We start from the raw sequence: 16510 nt of genomic DNA, 5'->3' as shown, positions 1-16510 counted from the left end.
CCAGAGTTTTTCAGTCCTGTATACACAAAGTCTTGATAGAGAATATTGTTTTTCAAACTCCAGATCACAGCCTAGTAGTGCCTCATAAAATGAATGAATTTTAGCCAGTATTTTAAAACAAATACAAGACAAAAAATATAGGAACAATGAGGTCAAAACTATGTTACAGTAATTTGCCCGTTTCACTGTCATTCTCTCATCATTATTCTGATGTTTACTTGTAATAAGTTTATTCTTATCATTTATAATAAATTGATATATTTTAAATCTCTCAATTTTACTTTCCAGTATTTTGTTCTTGTTCAGTTGCTAAGTCATGTTTGACTCTTTGTGACCCCATGGACTGCAGCATGCCAAGCTTCCCTGTCCTTCACTATCTCCCAGAGTTTGCTCAGATTCAAGTCCACTGAGTCAGTGATGCCATCCTCTGTTGCTCCCTCCTCCTTCTGTCCTCAATCTTTCCCAACTTCAAGGTCTTTTCCAATAAGTTGACTCTTCACATTAGGACACCAAATTATTAATAGTTTCAGCTTCAGCATCAGTCCTTCCAATGGATATTCAGGGTTGATTTCCTTTAGGATTGACTGGTTTTATCTCCTTGCTGTCCAGGGGACTCTAAAGAGTCTTCTCTGGCACCACAGTTCAAAAGCATCAATTCTTTGGTGCTCAGCCTTCATTATGGTCCAACTCTCACATCTGCACAAGACTACCGGAAAAACCATAGCTTTGACTATATGGATCTTTGTCAGCAAATTTTTTGCTTCTTAATACACTGTCTAGGTTTGTCATAGTTTTCGTTCCAAGGAGCAAGAGTCTTTTAGTTTCATGGCTTGTAGTCACCATCTGCAGTGATTTTGGAGCCTAAGAAAATAAAATCTGCCACTGTTTCCATTTTTCCCCCCATCTATTTGCCAAAAAATGATAGAACCAGATGTCAGGATCTTAGTTTTTTGAATGTTGAGGTTTAAGCCAGCTTTTACACCCTCCTCTTTCACTTTCATCAAGAGGCTCTTCAGTTCCTCTTTGCTTTCTGCCATTAGGGTGGTATCATACGCACATTTGAGGTTGCTGATATTTCTCCTGGCAATCTTGATTCCAGCTTGTGATTCATCCAGTCTGGCATTTTGCTTGAAATACTCTGAATATAAGTTAAATAAGCAGGTTGACAATATACAGGCTTGACGGATTCCTTTCCCAATTTTGAACCAGTCTGTTGTTCCATGTCTGGTTCTAACTGTTGCTTCTTGTTCCGAGTACAAGTTTCTTAGGAAACAAGTTATGACGGTCCAGTATTCCCATCTCTTTAAGAATTTTCCACAGTTTGTTGGAATCCACACAGTCAAAGGCTTTAGCATAGTCAATGAAGCAGAAGTAGATGTTGTTCTGGAATTCTCTTGCTTTTTCCATGATCCAATGGATGTTGACAATTTGATCTCTAGTTCCTCTGCCTTCTCTAAATCTAGCTTATATATTTGGAAGTTCTCAGTTCACATAGTGTTGAAGCCTTGCTTGAAGGATTTCTAGCATACTAAAGGCCAACATATATAACCCACACATAGACCTCAATAACTTTAAGGATGTAAAGAAATTCTGAGACCAAAAAGTTTTAGAACTACTGATATAAGAGCTTATTCTCTTATTTTTTCTTTTCTTTTAAGATAAATAGAAGAAACAGATTGATTCCAGTGTACCAGTGATTTCAGAACATACCATCCTGTAAATGGCATGCTTTAAAGAGTAGTTTACTGCAATTTAAAATATTTTAATCCCCAAATTCAATAGTGAAACATGATAAATAAATTACCTTTCTGCTTGCAGAATTAAACTAACAGTTCCTTCCTTGAGATCAAATATAAGTGGTGTATTCCAGTTCTTCGTACTGAAAGACAAATAAAATGGATACTTATTTACACTTAAAATACTTCTTAATAAGTAGCGGGTACTCATTTTAAACAAAGCATCTTTAGTTTCACAGTAACTCTGTATATGATCCTATTATAGCACTTGGTACATTGTTCTGAAATTATTCATTTGCACATCTGTATACCTGACTAGAAAGTGGAGTCTGTGTCCCCAGCACCCAGCACACAGTAAGTACTCAATAAATGTTTACTCTAGGAACCACAACATGTGAACTGAGGAATCATAGCTCATGTTCTGTCATTTATTAGCTCTGTGATTTGAGCAAGTCATCTAATGTTTCTCTTTTGAAAAATAGTAGCAGCATAGCTTAGTGAAAAGAGGATGGGTTTTTTGGTCATTATGTAATATTTTATTGCATGGATATGGCACAGTTGTTTATTCTAATGTTGATGGACATTTGGTTGATTTCAGATTTTGATTCTTATAAATTGTGATGCTATGAACATTCTTTTTTAAAATTTATTTATTTTTAATTGAGAGATAACTGCTTTACAATATTGTACTGGTGTCTACCATACATCAACATGAATCAGCCATAAGTATACATATGTCCCCTCCCTCTTGAGAGGATGGGGTTTTGGCTAGACAGATCAGGATTAGAAATCTGGTTTCACCACCTGTCAGCCTTATGATCTTAAGAAGCTTAACCTCCTAAACAACAGTTTCATTACTTATAAAATGGTGATAATGATGTCTTACCTAAAGTATCTAGTTAACTGCCTGTTGTGTAGCAGATACTGAACAAAAACTATAATAATAATAACATGATCACTTTTCCTATCAGTCTCCCAGTGTAAGTGTTGAGCAAATGAAGATTTCTGTGAAACATTTGTAAACTGTAAAATTCTATATACATGTAAGCTATAACTATGCTTACTGAACAAATGGATAAAATGAATGAACAAATAACTCCTATGAGTTTCATGATGTAATATGATTCAAAGATAGGGATGGGTAGAAAGGACATTTACAACCTGAAAAACCCATCCTCAAATAATCAAAGTTGCTCGATAGTTTAAAATGTTTTATTATTCCTATATATTCTAAACTTCTCTCAATTACTTTCATAGAACTAATTCTTTAAATCTAATTCTTTAAATCTCATATGCAGATCTGGAAGATGGGGGAAGGGAAAGGTTGCAGTAAGCAGGCACATTACTGGAAATTAATCGTGGTTAACGCAGAGCCTGATACCCATTTCAGTAAGTAAATGCATGCATAAAGTCAAATAGTGAATAAACTGTTACTAATAATCAGCAAGTCTGGAGTTCACAGGTATGATAAAGCTATGTACTTTTGTACTTTAGAAAAAATATCACACATGCTTCATTTATGCAATCATTAGAATTAACCTTCATTCTTTGTCAAGAGAGCTAAAAAGAACAGTGAGTATGAGGGGTTTTTTCCACATCCCCTTAGAAAATATCTGAGATTCTTGACAACTAAGATATATACTCATGTCATGGAGATATAAACTCCCTAAACTAAGTGTTGATCAGAAGAAGGGAATTTTCTATACAACTATTTGAGAAATTAAGTGAAAATTTAACATAGAATGCTCATATGTGATTTTCTTTGGAACTTCTTTCCATAAAACCAGTATATTGCTTGCAGGTTTATTTTTTAAACTATATTTTTATTACTAAAAAAGGAACAACAGTTATTAGGAACTTGGATTCAAATCTCAGCTCTTCCTTTAGTAAAGAAGTTAAGTAGTGTGACCTAGGGTATTATTAATATTTAATTACCTCTGCATCCTTCAGTTTCTTCATTTTGTAAAATGGGAACAATAATAATATTCAACACACAGAGTAAATCAGATCATGAACATAAAAGATAGTATAACAGTGCTCAGTAAAGAATAGTTGTTAAAAAAAAAAAAAAAGAATAGTTGTTATTATCTAAAATACCAGGTATTTTTATAATAATTTAATGAAATATACTTTGGTATGATGGCTCTCAGCACTACTTCATTTCCACTACTGCTCACTGGAATTCCACTTTAATAAATATTTGTACCTTAGTGAATGTCTTGCCAACAAGAGAGGGGAAGCAATGTTAAATCAGAAAAGAAAAGCAATTTAATATTTTGATAATGTATTAACTGGTATGAGAAAGGTAGAGTGAGAAAAAAACTAATTAACAGCTTCTAAACCTTTGGTAAGTATTTTAAAAAGCAACCTGTCTAATACAAGTATCAATCCTTCAGATTCAAACATTATGTCTTAAATTTCAGTAATTTTGCAATTTCCCACCAGGGAAGCCCAACACAAAGTATACTGAATATATTTTCTTTCATCATTTCTGGACAACTCTGGATTATCAATATGAACATTCATGATTACCCTGGGCCTAAACACCTCCTCGTGTCCTTACTGAACATCTTTCAGCCTGCTGTCAGGCTGTAAGCTGTCCTCTGCCAGTGGTTAGGTGGTTCCTTTTCATACCATTTATCAGGTGCTCCTCAACTTCTCTGGGCTTTGAAATAAATGTATACTAAAGTCCTTGGGTTATGAGTAAAATAAAAGCAAGCATTATCCCAGAGAAGGTATTTTGTATTACAAAAGTGATTATTAACCTTTGATGCACAACTATTATATCTATTTTCTCTGCTCATAGCTCACTTTTTATCACTTCTCAGTTAGGAGTAAGTTCAAGATAGGTGACGTTTTTGAGAAAGTTAAGTTTAAGCCAAACCATGTTAATATGACAGCTGGAAAATAAGTTTTTTTTTCATAGACAAAACTCTAGATTTTAAAGAAATGCAAGATGCTTACGAGAACACATAACACTGAAGAGACGTTGAAACAACTAAGTGTGCATAGTTCAAAGAGGCTTTAATGACTCGATCACGGAATTCCAGTAAATCCACTGCATCATTAAGAACGTTACGAACCTAAAGAAGGAAACATTCCAACGAACAACATTAAAATACATCAAACTTTTAATTAGATAAGTTAGCAAGATTCTGAAATGCACCAAAAAAGAAAAAAAAATTAAAAGGCATTCTTGATTATCTAACCATAGAAAGAACCAGGCATAAGACGACATATTTGGGTATAAAAATTGACAAACAAAAGTACAGATACAGAAAAGTGAGAAATCAGTAGAAAACAATCTATAGAGATTTCTAATCTGAAACCCAACCTGTATGAGGCAGCAGTGGTGCAGTGTTAGAACAGTGAGGTATATAGTCAAAGGAGTATGGTTTCTAGGAGCTGGAAAGAGATCACATGATTTCTGCTCAAAATAGTAGGAATATCTCTTTCTAGGGCTAGGTTTTACTTTAAAATTTAAGTTTCTAAGAAAGAGATATAATAACTTCAAAAATCAAAAGTGGAGTAGGAGGTGTTAGTAAAGAAACTGACTGCATAGTGAAGAAGCCAAGCTGCACAGAGGGGTGGAAAATGTTTCCACATGTAAAAACATAGAGATAACATAAGAAAACTAAGCACCAGCTAACAGAGATGCACCCATGATAGTCAAAACTGTTATAAAAGTTTGTTAACTGAATAAAGTTTACAAGGATTTTAAAGTGTGGCAATACCAGCCAAAAATTTTGAAATTGATAGATAATCTACAACAAATTAAAAAATACATTGGGCAAGACAAATTTATGAAATCTCTGGTTAATACCAGAAGATATTAAACAAAGAGGTAAAAAATTGAGAGATTAATTATACCTAGAAGTTAATACTTCTTTAAATTTCCATCAAAATATTATCATCTTTCTAAATTGTTATGACAATTATAGTATTAATGAAGAATAAAAGGCTATGGAAAGAAAAAATAGGAAGATAAAGTCAAACTTCTTACAAGTACTTCCTCAAAGTACTTATGTCTATAAGGCATATATTTTTATTACCTATTCCCTAACTCCTATCCCTATCAGTCATCACCATGCCAAGAGATAGCAAAATTATATACACATATAATCCTTGACCTAGCAGTCTTACTTCTAGAATTCTATACCAAAATAAACAGGCAAAATTATAAACTAACATACAAATAGACTCTTACTACATACATCACTACTGGTATTAGCAAAAGACTGGAAACAACCCAAATGTGTATCAGTAAGGGATAGACTGAATAAACTACATTCACAGAGTAGAATAACACATAGCTCTAAAAAGGACTGAGTAATATCTATGGAGTGATCTCCACAATATATTGTAAAATAAAAAGTGCAAGATGCAAAAAAGTATGTATAGTATGATACTTTTTATCTGATAAAGAGAAGGCTATGAAGATATATAGATTTATTCAGATTAAAAAAATAAAAAATGCAAAACAATATTCAGCAATAATATTGAGATTATTATTTTAAACTATATTTTAGGATATATGCTAGAATATATTAATGTCTTTAGGAACCAAAATTTTCTTGTAAGAGAAAAGAACTGCAAATAAAACAAATCAGGAGTAAAATGCCATAATCTTGAATTTGAACTTGAAACCTCAGTACATACTCATGATATATTTTTAATCGGTTAAAAAGTATATTTTATCTAGGAGTAATGATCAAACCAATAGCAATGAGCATACCTAGAACTTGGATCATGGTCTCTAAGTAGCATTCCCCTCCAAAAGGAACAAAGCCTTCTTAAAAAAATGGCTGATTCCAAGTTTGGAGCAGGAAATGTATAAGAAACCTAGAACATCTTATCAGAAATGCAAGCAAGCTATTGAAATCATCCCAAATGAACACAGGAGTCAACTGGGCAAAGATGGAACCATTCGAGCATTAAAGATAATAATGACTGCAATGGATTGAAATATACCAAAATTTTTAAATCTGCAAGTTTATAATAACATCATCATCAACAACAACAAAGAAACTCATTGGGCATGCCAGGAAATGAACTCATTATTTGAAAACTGATAAATAAAGGAAAATAAATCAGAATTTGTCTTACTTCAGGGTAGCAAATAGTTGATTAGGCAAAGTCTATTATAGAAGGATTTTAGCTAACAAATGTAGATGGAATGATAGAATCACAAGATGCAACTCCTGATAAGACACGGTTCTAAATAAGTACCATTCTTGACTGCTAAAAATATTAAAGTAAAAACCTAATGGGAAACTATATGACAGGTGAATCAGACTTATAACACCTGAACACACTGATTAATCTCATCATAGTTAAGAGATAAGAAGACATATGTGTCTCGAGGCAACAGGAAGTACACAGCATCACGTACAAAGTATTCTTTATATATTTACCAAGTCTCTAAATCTAATCACGAGTATACAGGAAATACAGAAGCCAAATAAAAATGTTACATGTAATACAACCACTAGGATGCAAACAGAAGAATGCGGGAAATCCAAAAGAACGAATGACTTGGTTTCTTAAACAAACAAACAAACAAATGAAGAGGAATTGTTCCAGATTTTAAAAGACTGAAGAGAAAAATGAACTAAATGTAATGTGGGACTTTGTTTTCTAATACAAACCAACCAACCATAAAAGTATTCGAAAACAGTTGAAATGGGACTTAGGAGACAACTAGAGAAATGTGAAATACTGACTATGATTATGTTAAAATAAACACAGTCCTTATCCTTGAGATCTTTTTTTTAAGTCTTAATAAAAAGAAAGAAAAAGACTCTGATAACATTTGCTCCACTCTTTGATGAATGTGGGAAACGACTGAAAAGGCAGAAGTAGTCTGACGGCAGGTGCTTCAAAGGAGCTGGAATCCTTTAAGAAAGAAGCAGCTCCTATGGTCTGGGTTCAGCAATGAGGGGTTAGGAGACACCTATATGACCCCCAGACCGAAAAATTCTTGGCATAAAGAAGAAAAACGCTTCTACTTGCGAAGGCTGAAGGAGAAACACTGGTCTCAGGAGTCGCTCAGTTTTCACTTAGAACAAAAATGTGAAGTGTCCTTTCGGTGAAAAGGCCGAGCTCTGTCTGCAAGACCACAGGTAGGTGCTGCAGGCTGTGTACTGCACAGCTCTAGGTCCAAGTGACCGGCCCCCTAGAACCAAGAGGGCCGTGACTGGAGGTGGTGACCCTGTGCGTCTCTCCTTAAAGCCTAGCGTGTCCTGGGTTTCTCTCTCAGGAAGGGGAGGAGAGAGCCACCCCCAGCCCCAGGCTTTGATTTCAGACAGAGACCTGCCTCAGGCCCCTGGCCTCTCTCCGAGTCCTTTCCGCTCCATTAGTCTGCAGGAGCCCTCTCGGCTCTGCTTCTGCCTCCCGGCTTCTGGACCAGGAGTCAAGCAGGTTGGAGACTTCACTCCACACTCTGCTTTCTTATTCCATTTCTGGCCCACAGAGATGTTTATCCTGTTTTTGAATCCAGATAAATCTCTTTTTAAAATATATTTCATAAATTATTGATCTCCTTGGAGCCAAATGTATGCCTTATCCTTCCAAGTATGAACTGATGACACCATTTTCACCAGAAGTCTGAGCTCCCAGAGACTTTTTTAAAGGTCCAAAATGCCATCCTTTCCTAGAAACATTGGAAAGCTAATGGAACGAAATAAAAGGAATTATATGGAGGTTTCTTTACAGCAACATGATATCCAGTGAAATAAACTGGCCGTTAACACAGGTTTAGGACAATTAATTCAATATTTTAAAAATCTGATTGTAATGAGCTTCTGTCATTATTCAAATTACAGACAGATTTCTTAAAATTCACACTGGCCTAAAACTTCACGTGGGGGAATTCTCCTTTTTGTGAATCTGGAACACTAGAATGCAATAAAACATCTTGGCCATAACAACAAACAAAAGACACACTGATAATTGCTGTTATAATTTCAAAGTAATGGTGAATCCTACGTCAGAAACGTCCTGTGATGAATTTTTAAATGTACCCACATTTGCTCTGTTCAATTCAGGGCAGCTTCAGAATTAACCTGTTCATACTTTTATCACCTAATACTTCCACCTAAGCACAATATTTGACCCCTCAGACTGACCTAAGTCTGAAAATTCTGTTTCCACATTTCCAAATACATATTTAATCCTGAATACAGCCATAGCAATAGATACCATTTATTTTTGTTTTACATACATGATCTCATTTAATCATCAAAAACACTCTCTCATTAACTTTTATCTTTGCAGGAGATAGAGTGACTAAGAATTAAATAATTCTGAACTATGGCAACGTTCAAATTGTGTAGAAGCCAAATCTGTGCCCCTTGCTAAAGTGACAGTGGCAGGAAAGAGCAAACGGGAAACTTCAGACCTGAGGAATGCCTCGTCTCTTCCACCCGTACCCTCTTCCCTTCTAGGCCTTTCCTCCCAGCAAAGACATCGACTCTCCTTTTGGAAAGAAATATTGCTAGAATTTAGCCTGGAGACAAGGCACAAATTAGGAAATCTTCTCACTCTTGGTTATTGTATCACATAAAAGCCAAGGTCCAGGGAGACAGGTAATGTCTTAGCGCAGTGAAACCTATTACCAGGTAGCAACAGTCAGGTCAAGGTCTAGAGTTAACAGTTAGGGCTCAACATGATCTCTGGTTTCTGAGTTAACACAAATCAACAGTCTACAAAGCTTCTAAGGAAACTGTGAAACTCTAAACCAGGCAAACAAAAAGTTGTGGCTGTTGTCCCTATTGCTCCATCTATGGCTCCATCTTAACAACATTAAGTGGGCTGTTAAAATGTACAGACTCCAGAGAGGAAATCCTTCCAAGTGGGAGATCTTCCCCAAAAGGCAAGCCAGAGTTGCCAAATTAACCAAGCAACTAACTTCAGAGCTAAAACAAAGAATTCTCAGGATATTCCTGGCCAGCTGGGCTTTTGTTATGGACCTTGTAATCACAGTGTGCTGTTTTTCCTTCCCCCATTCTCCAAATTGTCTCCATTCCAGTTGCCCTGTATTCCCTTCATCATTATAAATTGGGAAGATGGGGAGGAGGAGGAGAATAATTAAAACTCATATTTATTTAGTTTTCCAGACCAACGAGTTAGAGCTGGAATGACTTGAATGAGTCTAGGTTATCATCTTTTAGAGAGGGGATGGGTTTGTTTTCAAAAGCAAAAGGAATAGCTGTATTAGTTAAGTAGAGCATCTCTGAATTATACGTATACATGAATAAGGGTAAGCATTAATATGTGTTGTGAGTAGACTATAAAGGGGTTAGTGATTTCCACCTACTGGTATTCACATCCTTATGTAAGTCTCCCCACTTGTGTGTGAATTAGACCTCATAGCTCACTTCTAATGATCAGAAAAAAGGCTAAAACGATGAGATGACACTTCTAAGTTGAGGTTATAAAGAACTGTGACTTACGTTTCACTCACACGCTCTGTGCCCTTCATAATTGCTCTCACAAAGCTGCCAGGTTGTCAGCTGCCCAGTGTGGAGGCTACATGTAAGGAACTGAGGGAGGCCTCCAGACAACTGCCAACAAGAAACTGAGGCCCTCAGTTCAACAGCCCTTGAAAAATGGAAGCCTGCCAACAACCATGTCGGTGAGCTTGGAAGCAAGTCCTCTCCAGCTGAGGACGCTTCACGTGCTCCTGAAAACCCTGGCCAACACCTTAATTGCAGCCTTGTGAGAAACTCTGTGTCAGAAGATTTACTAAGCCATGCCTGGATTCTTGACCCAAAGAAACTAAGAGATAATAAATATTGCTGTTTTACACCACTAAGTTTATTTATTAGCCAGTCATCAATAACTAATACAGTTACGGTTGCTAAGTAGCTAAAGGATAGACTATAGTGGATAGCTGGTGGTTTCTGTCTGCCCAGAATCAAATGCTATCTTTTCTGGTAACTATGCCTTGGTTTTTCTTTGGAGAAACATACCCATTATTCTAAGTGACCAAGTGGTTTTGATGGGGTTGATTCCATTCCCTCCAACTCTCAACTAAATATACCTGACCCAGACTTGGCACAAAAAATCCAATGCTGAAACTTCTGCTGAAATTACTAGGGGGGCTAGAGGGAAAAAAACTCTTTCTGTTGGGCTTTAAGTTGGTAGAATGTAAGCCTAGAGCTACCATGGCCATAACAGAGAGACAGCCTTTGTGCAAATGAAGCCAATACAGAAAAAAGGAGACTGCAGGAAGAGAAAGTGATGGAAGTTCAGTTGACCTTATTTAAGCCTCTGGATCCAATACCACCTCATCAGTCTATCTCTTGACTTCACATGGACCAATAAATTTCTTTTGTTTCTTTATTCTTTACTTTCATTTAATCAATCTGAGGTAAATTTATGAAAAGAAAAATTTCAACATATTAATCCAGAAGGTCTCGTGAGAACAGGAACCAAATCTGTCTTATTCAAAACTGTATCACCCATTGCCTAACTCAAGGCATTGCACGTAGGTTAACGAATAAGTAAATGAAACTGTTGTAAAAAAAAAAAAAAAAACCTATGAAAAGATAGACCCAGCTTAGCAAAAACGCAAAATAAATGTCTTACAGTCATTGAGAGTAAGGTCCCTTTACAAAAGTAAAAAGAGTGTTCTGGTTCCAAAGCTTTGAAAGATTATCTGTAAACATTATTTTAAGTATAAAGACAATTCAGTTTAGATAAGCTATTTAAAAACCTCACTGTTCACCTTATCTGATGTAAAAATCCTCTAATGCTAAGATGGTTCTTTTTTTATTAAAGAAAAATTTCTCTTTTTAAATATATTCTCATCTTGGGGCATTTCTGAAATTAAGGCAATATTATATTAGCTAGCCCCCATGGGCTATATGAATAAAACTGTGTCCCCAAGTCAGCTGACTAGAACTCACAATGCATTCTTTATCACAGACACAATACTATAAATAATGTCTTAGTTCCCAGGTTAACTAACAAAAATATATATTTATACTATCAAATAGATCTAACTACTCATTTACAGGAAATACAGAAGACAGAGAAGTATGTCAAACCAAACCATGGGGATACTGTCAGCAAAAGTCCAGACTCTGGAGACACACAAACAACTAATTTGGTGTCTTCAACAGATAAACCGCAAGAGGAAAATACAAAGATACTTAAAACATATATCAACAAATTGTAACATGTAAACCATTTTGGATCCTAATTCAAACAAAAACAAACCTTTAAAAATGTGATATGGACGAAACAATTGAAAATTTGAGCATTTTTTGGATATTCCTTTGATAATATTAAGGAATTAGTATTTAAGTATTAAGTAATTAAGGAATGGTATTGTGGGTATGTTAAAAAAAAAGAGTCCTTATCTTTTAGTTGTATACACTGAAATTTTTGCAGCTGAAATGATATCTAAATTTTCTTCAAAATAATTGGGGCAGGGGAAAAGTAGATATGGACACGGATGGGGCAGGCTTGATCACGGGCAGATGACTGTTGGGGCTGGGAAATGAGTACAAAGAGATTCATTATACTATTCTCTCTTTGTGTGTTTTAAATTCTCTATAATAAGTTTAAAATTTTTTAAATAAGAAAGAACAAGGAAACTGTATAAGGTACCTAATTATTATCACTAATGACCCTACTATCCAAATTTTAAAATCTGGATACTTAGCCTAAAGAATACTTGAACAGATCCAGCCAAGAAATCGCAAGGTATGTTTTCAAATTTTTATAGTACTTACAATCATCTAAATTGTAATTACAATCATCTAAATTCTGAATACTAAAGATAGCGGCAACTGATAAGGACAGGAGAAAGAAAAGGGAGAAGGTAAACCTCCCTTTTCTTTGGCAGATGGTTTGCCATCAACGCATCATCTTTGGCCACTCCTCCTACCTTTCTATCAACTAACTTTTAAAGTATTTGTCAAGCTCTTATTACATGTGCGGCACTGGGCTAGGCCCTATAGAGAGGTAAAGATGAGTGAAATATAGTACCATGCCCTTAAGAAGCTTACAACTGATTAAATAACCCCTCCCACCGATGTTCTCTGATCTGTAAAACATTTCCCCCGAACTCCAGTGGCCACATTTCAACCTTTCTGTCTTAATCTATAAAGATTTTTACCCCAAAAGTATCTGGTTTTCTCCCTAAATCTCAATAAGAGATGGTGAGGTGATAGAGGGATGTTTCTGGAATTTCAACCTTCTGATTCCAACCAGTCTGGGGTCTATAATGCAAGCGTGTAATCACCATCCTCCACTTGGGTGGGGGTCTTAGTTTCTGCAGAACAACTCAAAAATATGGACTTTGGTACTAGGGAGGATCCCTCAGGGTCCTGCTCAGTTTCAATGCCCCCTTTTCTTTGATAATTCTCAAACTTGAAGGGTACAGGTAGGGGACAAAAAGGGAATAATGTTTTGAATAGAGAGGTTAATCATAAACTTGGCAGAGAAACTCAGGTTTAGGGGGACTCAATTTCATCCTTGCCTCAACCCCATAACTTCAGGAGCTGTGGGCACTCATAGTCTATGTTAGTGAATGGTTCTTACTTTATGTCATAAAAAAGTCACTAATGGTATAGTTAGTATCTCTAATATGACTGAATTTTAATATACATGATTTAAATATAATCAGTTCAGTTCAGTCACTCAGTCATGTCCAACTCTTTGTGACCCATGAACTGCAGCACACCAGACTTCCCTGTTCATCACCAGTCCCTGGAGCTTGCTCAAACTCATATCCATCAGGTCAATGATACCACAATAAACAAAGATAATTCCATATTCTGTATTGTAAACTGAATATGTGTGTGTGGGGGGGAAGCAGATTTAATCAACTATGAAACATAATCATACCTGCATGGTCCTTCTTTTAGTTAATGTTACTTGAAAATTTTTCCACTCCCAGCGTTGTTCCACCACATGTGCAAAAATAACATGTCCATTTCCACAGGCTCCAGCAATCTGGGTACCATCAATTGACCACGCAATATTAAATATGCTACCAGTGTTGGGCTTTTCTAAAGCATATGACCACTGGGGAAGAAAGAACATAACAGAATCAATTTATTTTAAAATATTTTAAAGAAGTTTTAAATTGGGCATATGTTAACAAAGTAAGATGATTTTTTAAAAGAACATATCTTTATTCTAGAATTATTGAGGAATATTTTTCTTAATAAAATGATAGTGTACTGAGTGGAAGATAAAGACATGATTTTTTTTCTAAGTACATAGTAGAATACATGATGTGATAAGGGTATAAAATCTCTCAAGAACTGTAGAACACTCATACCATTTCTATTTACATCGTTTGATTCACTTTTAAGCAGTTAATACTCAATGGGTAAATATAAACATCCCATAGGGAAAAAAACAAAGACATCTTACTATTAGTTCATAAGGGTCTCTACAGGCCCTACACCTAAAATTTTACTACAATATTAAAGTAATTGTCATATTGAAACTAAACACACAATATGACTGAAGCATCTCTAATACATATCTTAAACCATGAAAATACAAGTAAACAGATTTTTCCTTTTTTTTTTATTCACAGTGCAGTAAGTAAGACATTTTATAGAATCTGTCTGAGAAAGCAATCTAGGAAAATCAATAAGCATCAACTGGATAAAAAACTCTTGTGCATGTCAGTGTGTGAATAAGATAGTAAGAAAAAAAACTTTTACAAAAATGATATTATATGCATTTTCTTTCATTCTTCAGATGAAATATACACTTACTAAAAGGATGATTTGGCTAAATTTACTTATACTCTCTTTCGGTTCTTCCAATCTTACTATGATTTTAAAAATACACAGACACCAACCACCCAAAAAATCTTACTAACCTAATATTAGTTTCAGGTGTGCAACATAGAGATTCAAAATTTTTATAAGTTATATTCCATTTAAATTTTCTATAAAATACTGGCTGCATTTCCCTTGTCATTTGTGCTTTTAAAGGGATTCAAAGCTCTAAGTCTCTTTTCTTCTCCAAATAAGCCATGGAACACTGGATTCATATTTGCACTTCTAACCACGAGAAAGAAACGAGGCAGTCTCCCTGGATGTAATTTACTGATGCTAGCAGCAAGAACCCTGAAGATTATCCCTCTCACTTATGCTTATCTCTGTCTTTGACCTAACTATCCCTTCTTTGAAGGTAGTATTACTCAAAATGTGCTCAAGCCAGCACCATCTATATCACCTGTCATCTTGTTAGAAATGCAAATTATATGTGCTATATCATCCTATTGAATCTGAGCCTCTAAAGGAGGAGGACCAAGAAACTTTTTGTTGTTATTAGTCTATCCTTTAAAATATAGTTGATTTGCAATGCTGTGTTAATTTCTACTGTACAGCAAAGTGATTCAGTTATATATGTATACTCTATTTTTAATATTTGTTTTGATTATGGTTTATCATGGCATACTGAATATAGTTCTCTGTGCTATGCAGTAGGACCTTGTTGTTCATCCATTCTAAATGTAATAGTTTGCAGCTGTCAACTCCAAACTCCCGGTTCTTCCCTCTCCCCGCTCCCCACCCCTGGTAACCACAAGCTGGTTCTCTGTGTCTGCTTCTGTTTTGTAGATATGTTCCTTTGTGCCGTATTTTAGATTCCATATACAAATGATATCATACAGTATTTGTCTTTCCTTCCTGACTGACTTCACTTAATAATCTCTAGTTGCATCCATGTTTCTGCAAATTGCATTATTTTCTTCATTTTTATGGCTGAGTAGTATTCCATTGTGTATGTGTATATATATATTTTATATATATACACACACACACATTGATATATATATACACACACATCTTTTTTATCCATTCATATGTCGATGGACATTAAGTTCGTTCAGGAAACTCTTAACGAGCACTTCAAGAATCTTAAGCATTGTAAAGTTAGGACACGGGTTCTGAACTCTGGTTGTATATTAGAATTATCTGAGAAGCTTTTTTAAAAAAAAAAAACCAAAACCCAGAAATGCAACCAACTAAACCTAGAATTTGAGGTGGGGCCTGGATATGTTCTTAAAAGTTCTCTAGGTGGTTTTAATGTAGAGATACTATTCTAAAAGAAAAGCAAAACTCGTGATTTCCTTTAAGACTATCATTAGCCGCTGGCTCACTATTAATACCATGACAATTCATTTGCTAGTGCTTAAGAAAATTACATGACCTTTGCTTTATCCTCTAAACTAGCTTCTCTTTCTTAGGTATGAATTTATTTTCTTACATTCATCAAGCTTTTTCTTTGAAACATCTCATTAGAATTTCAAATAAAGTATATTAGGAAGAGTTACATAAAGCAGTGGTTCTCAAACTTTAATGTGTATTATTATAGAATTACCTAGAGTCCACGGGGTGGCTAAGAGTCAGACACCACTGAGCAACTGAACTGAACTGAAGAGGGATTGTTAAAATAAATTGCTGGGCTCCACCCCAGTCTCTCTGATTTAGTAGATCTAGGGTAAGGCCAAAGTACTTGCATTCTAACAAGTTCATAGGTGGTGGTAAAGCTTCTGGTCCAGCAACCACACTTTGCGAATGGCTGGTATAATGAATACCCATTACTCAGCTTCCAATACTTAGCAACTAATGGGTAATTCTTATCTCATGTGTACCACCATCATGGCCCAGATCTTTCTGAGCAACCCCTGATATCATTTATCATTTCATCATGAAGAACGTCAGTATGTATTACTAAAAACATAAAGTTTTTTTTAATTCAACCTCAGTATCATTATTAAACCTAAAAACAAT

The 16510-nt window shown here is 35.3% G+C and overlaps 1 protein-coding gene across 1 annotated transcript in view; it reads right to left on the bottom strand.

Annotated features, from left to right (window-relative positions):
• The window catches only part of IFT80 (intraflagellar transport 80), a 113873-nt gene that overhangs the window by 35057 nt on the left and 62306 nt on the right, over positions 1–16510 (bottom strand). The window contains exons 9-11 of the mRNA XM_065942678.1: positions 13596–13775; positions 4701–4819; positions 1805–1879 (exon numbers count right to left, since the gene is read on the bottom strand). Coding sequence (XP_065798750.1) covers positions 1805–1879; positions 4701–4819; positions 13596–13775 — 374 coding nt within the window. The remainder of the gene's footprint in view (positions 1–1804; positions 1880–4700; positions 4820–13595; positions 13776–16510) is intronic.

This window comes from Muntiacus reevesi, chromosome 8, assembly GCF_963930625.1.
Source record: "Muntiacus reevesi chromosome 8, mMunRee1.1, whole genome shotgun sequence".
Taxonomy (NCBI): domain Eukaryota; kingdom Metazoa; phylum Chordata; class Mammalia; order Artiodactyla; family Cervidae; genus Muntiacus; species Muntiacus reevesi.
This window is presented reverse-complemented; position numbering and strand designations above follow the sequence as displayed.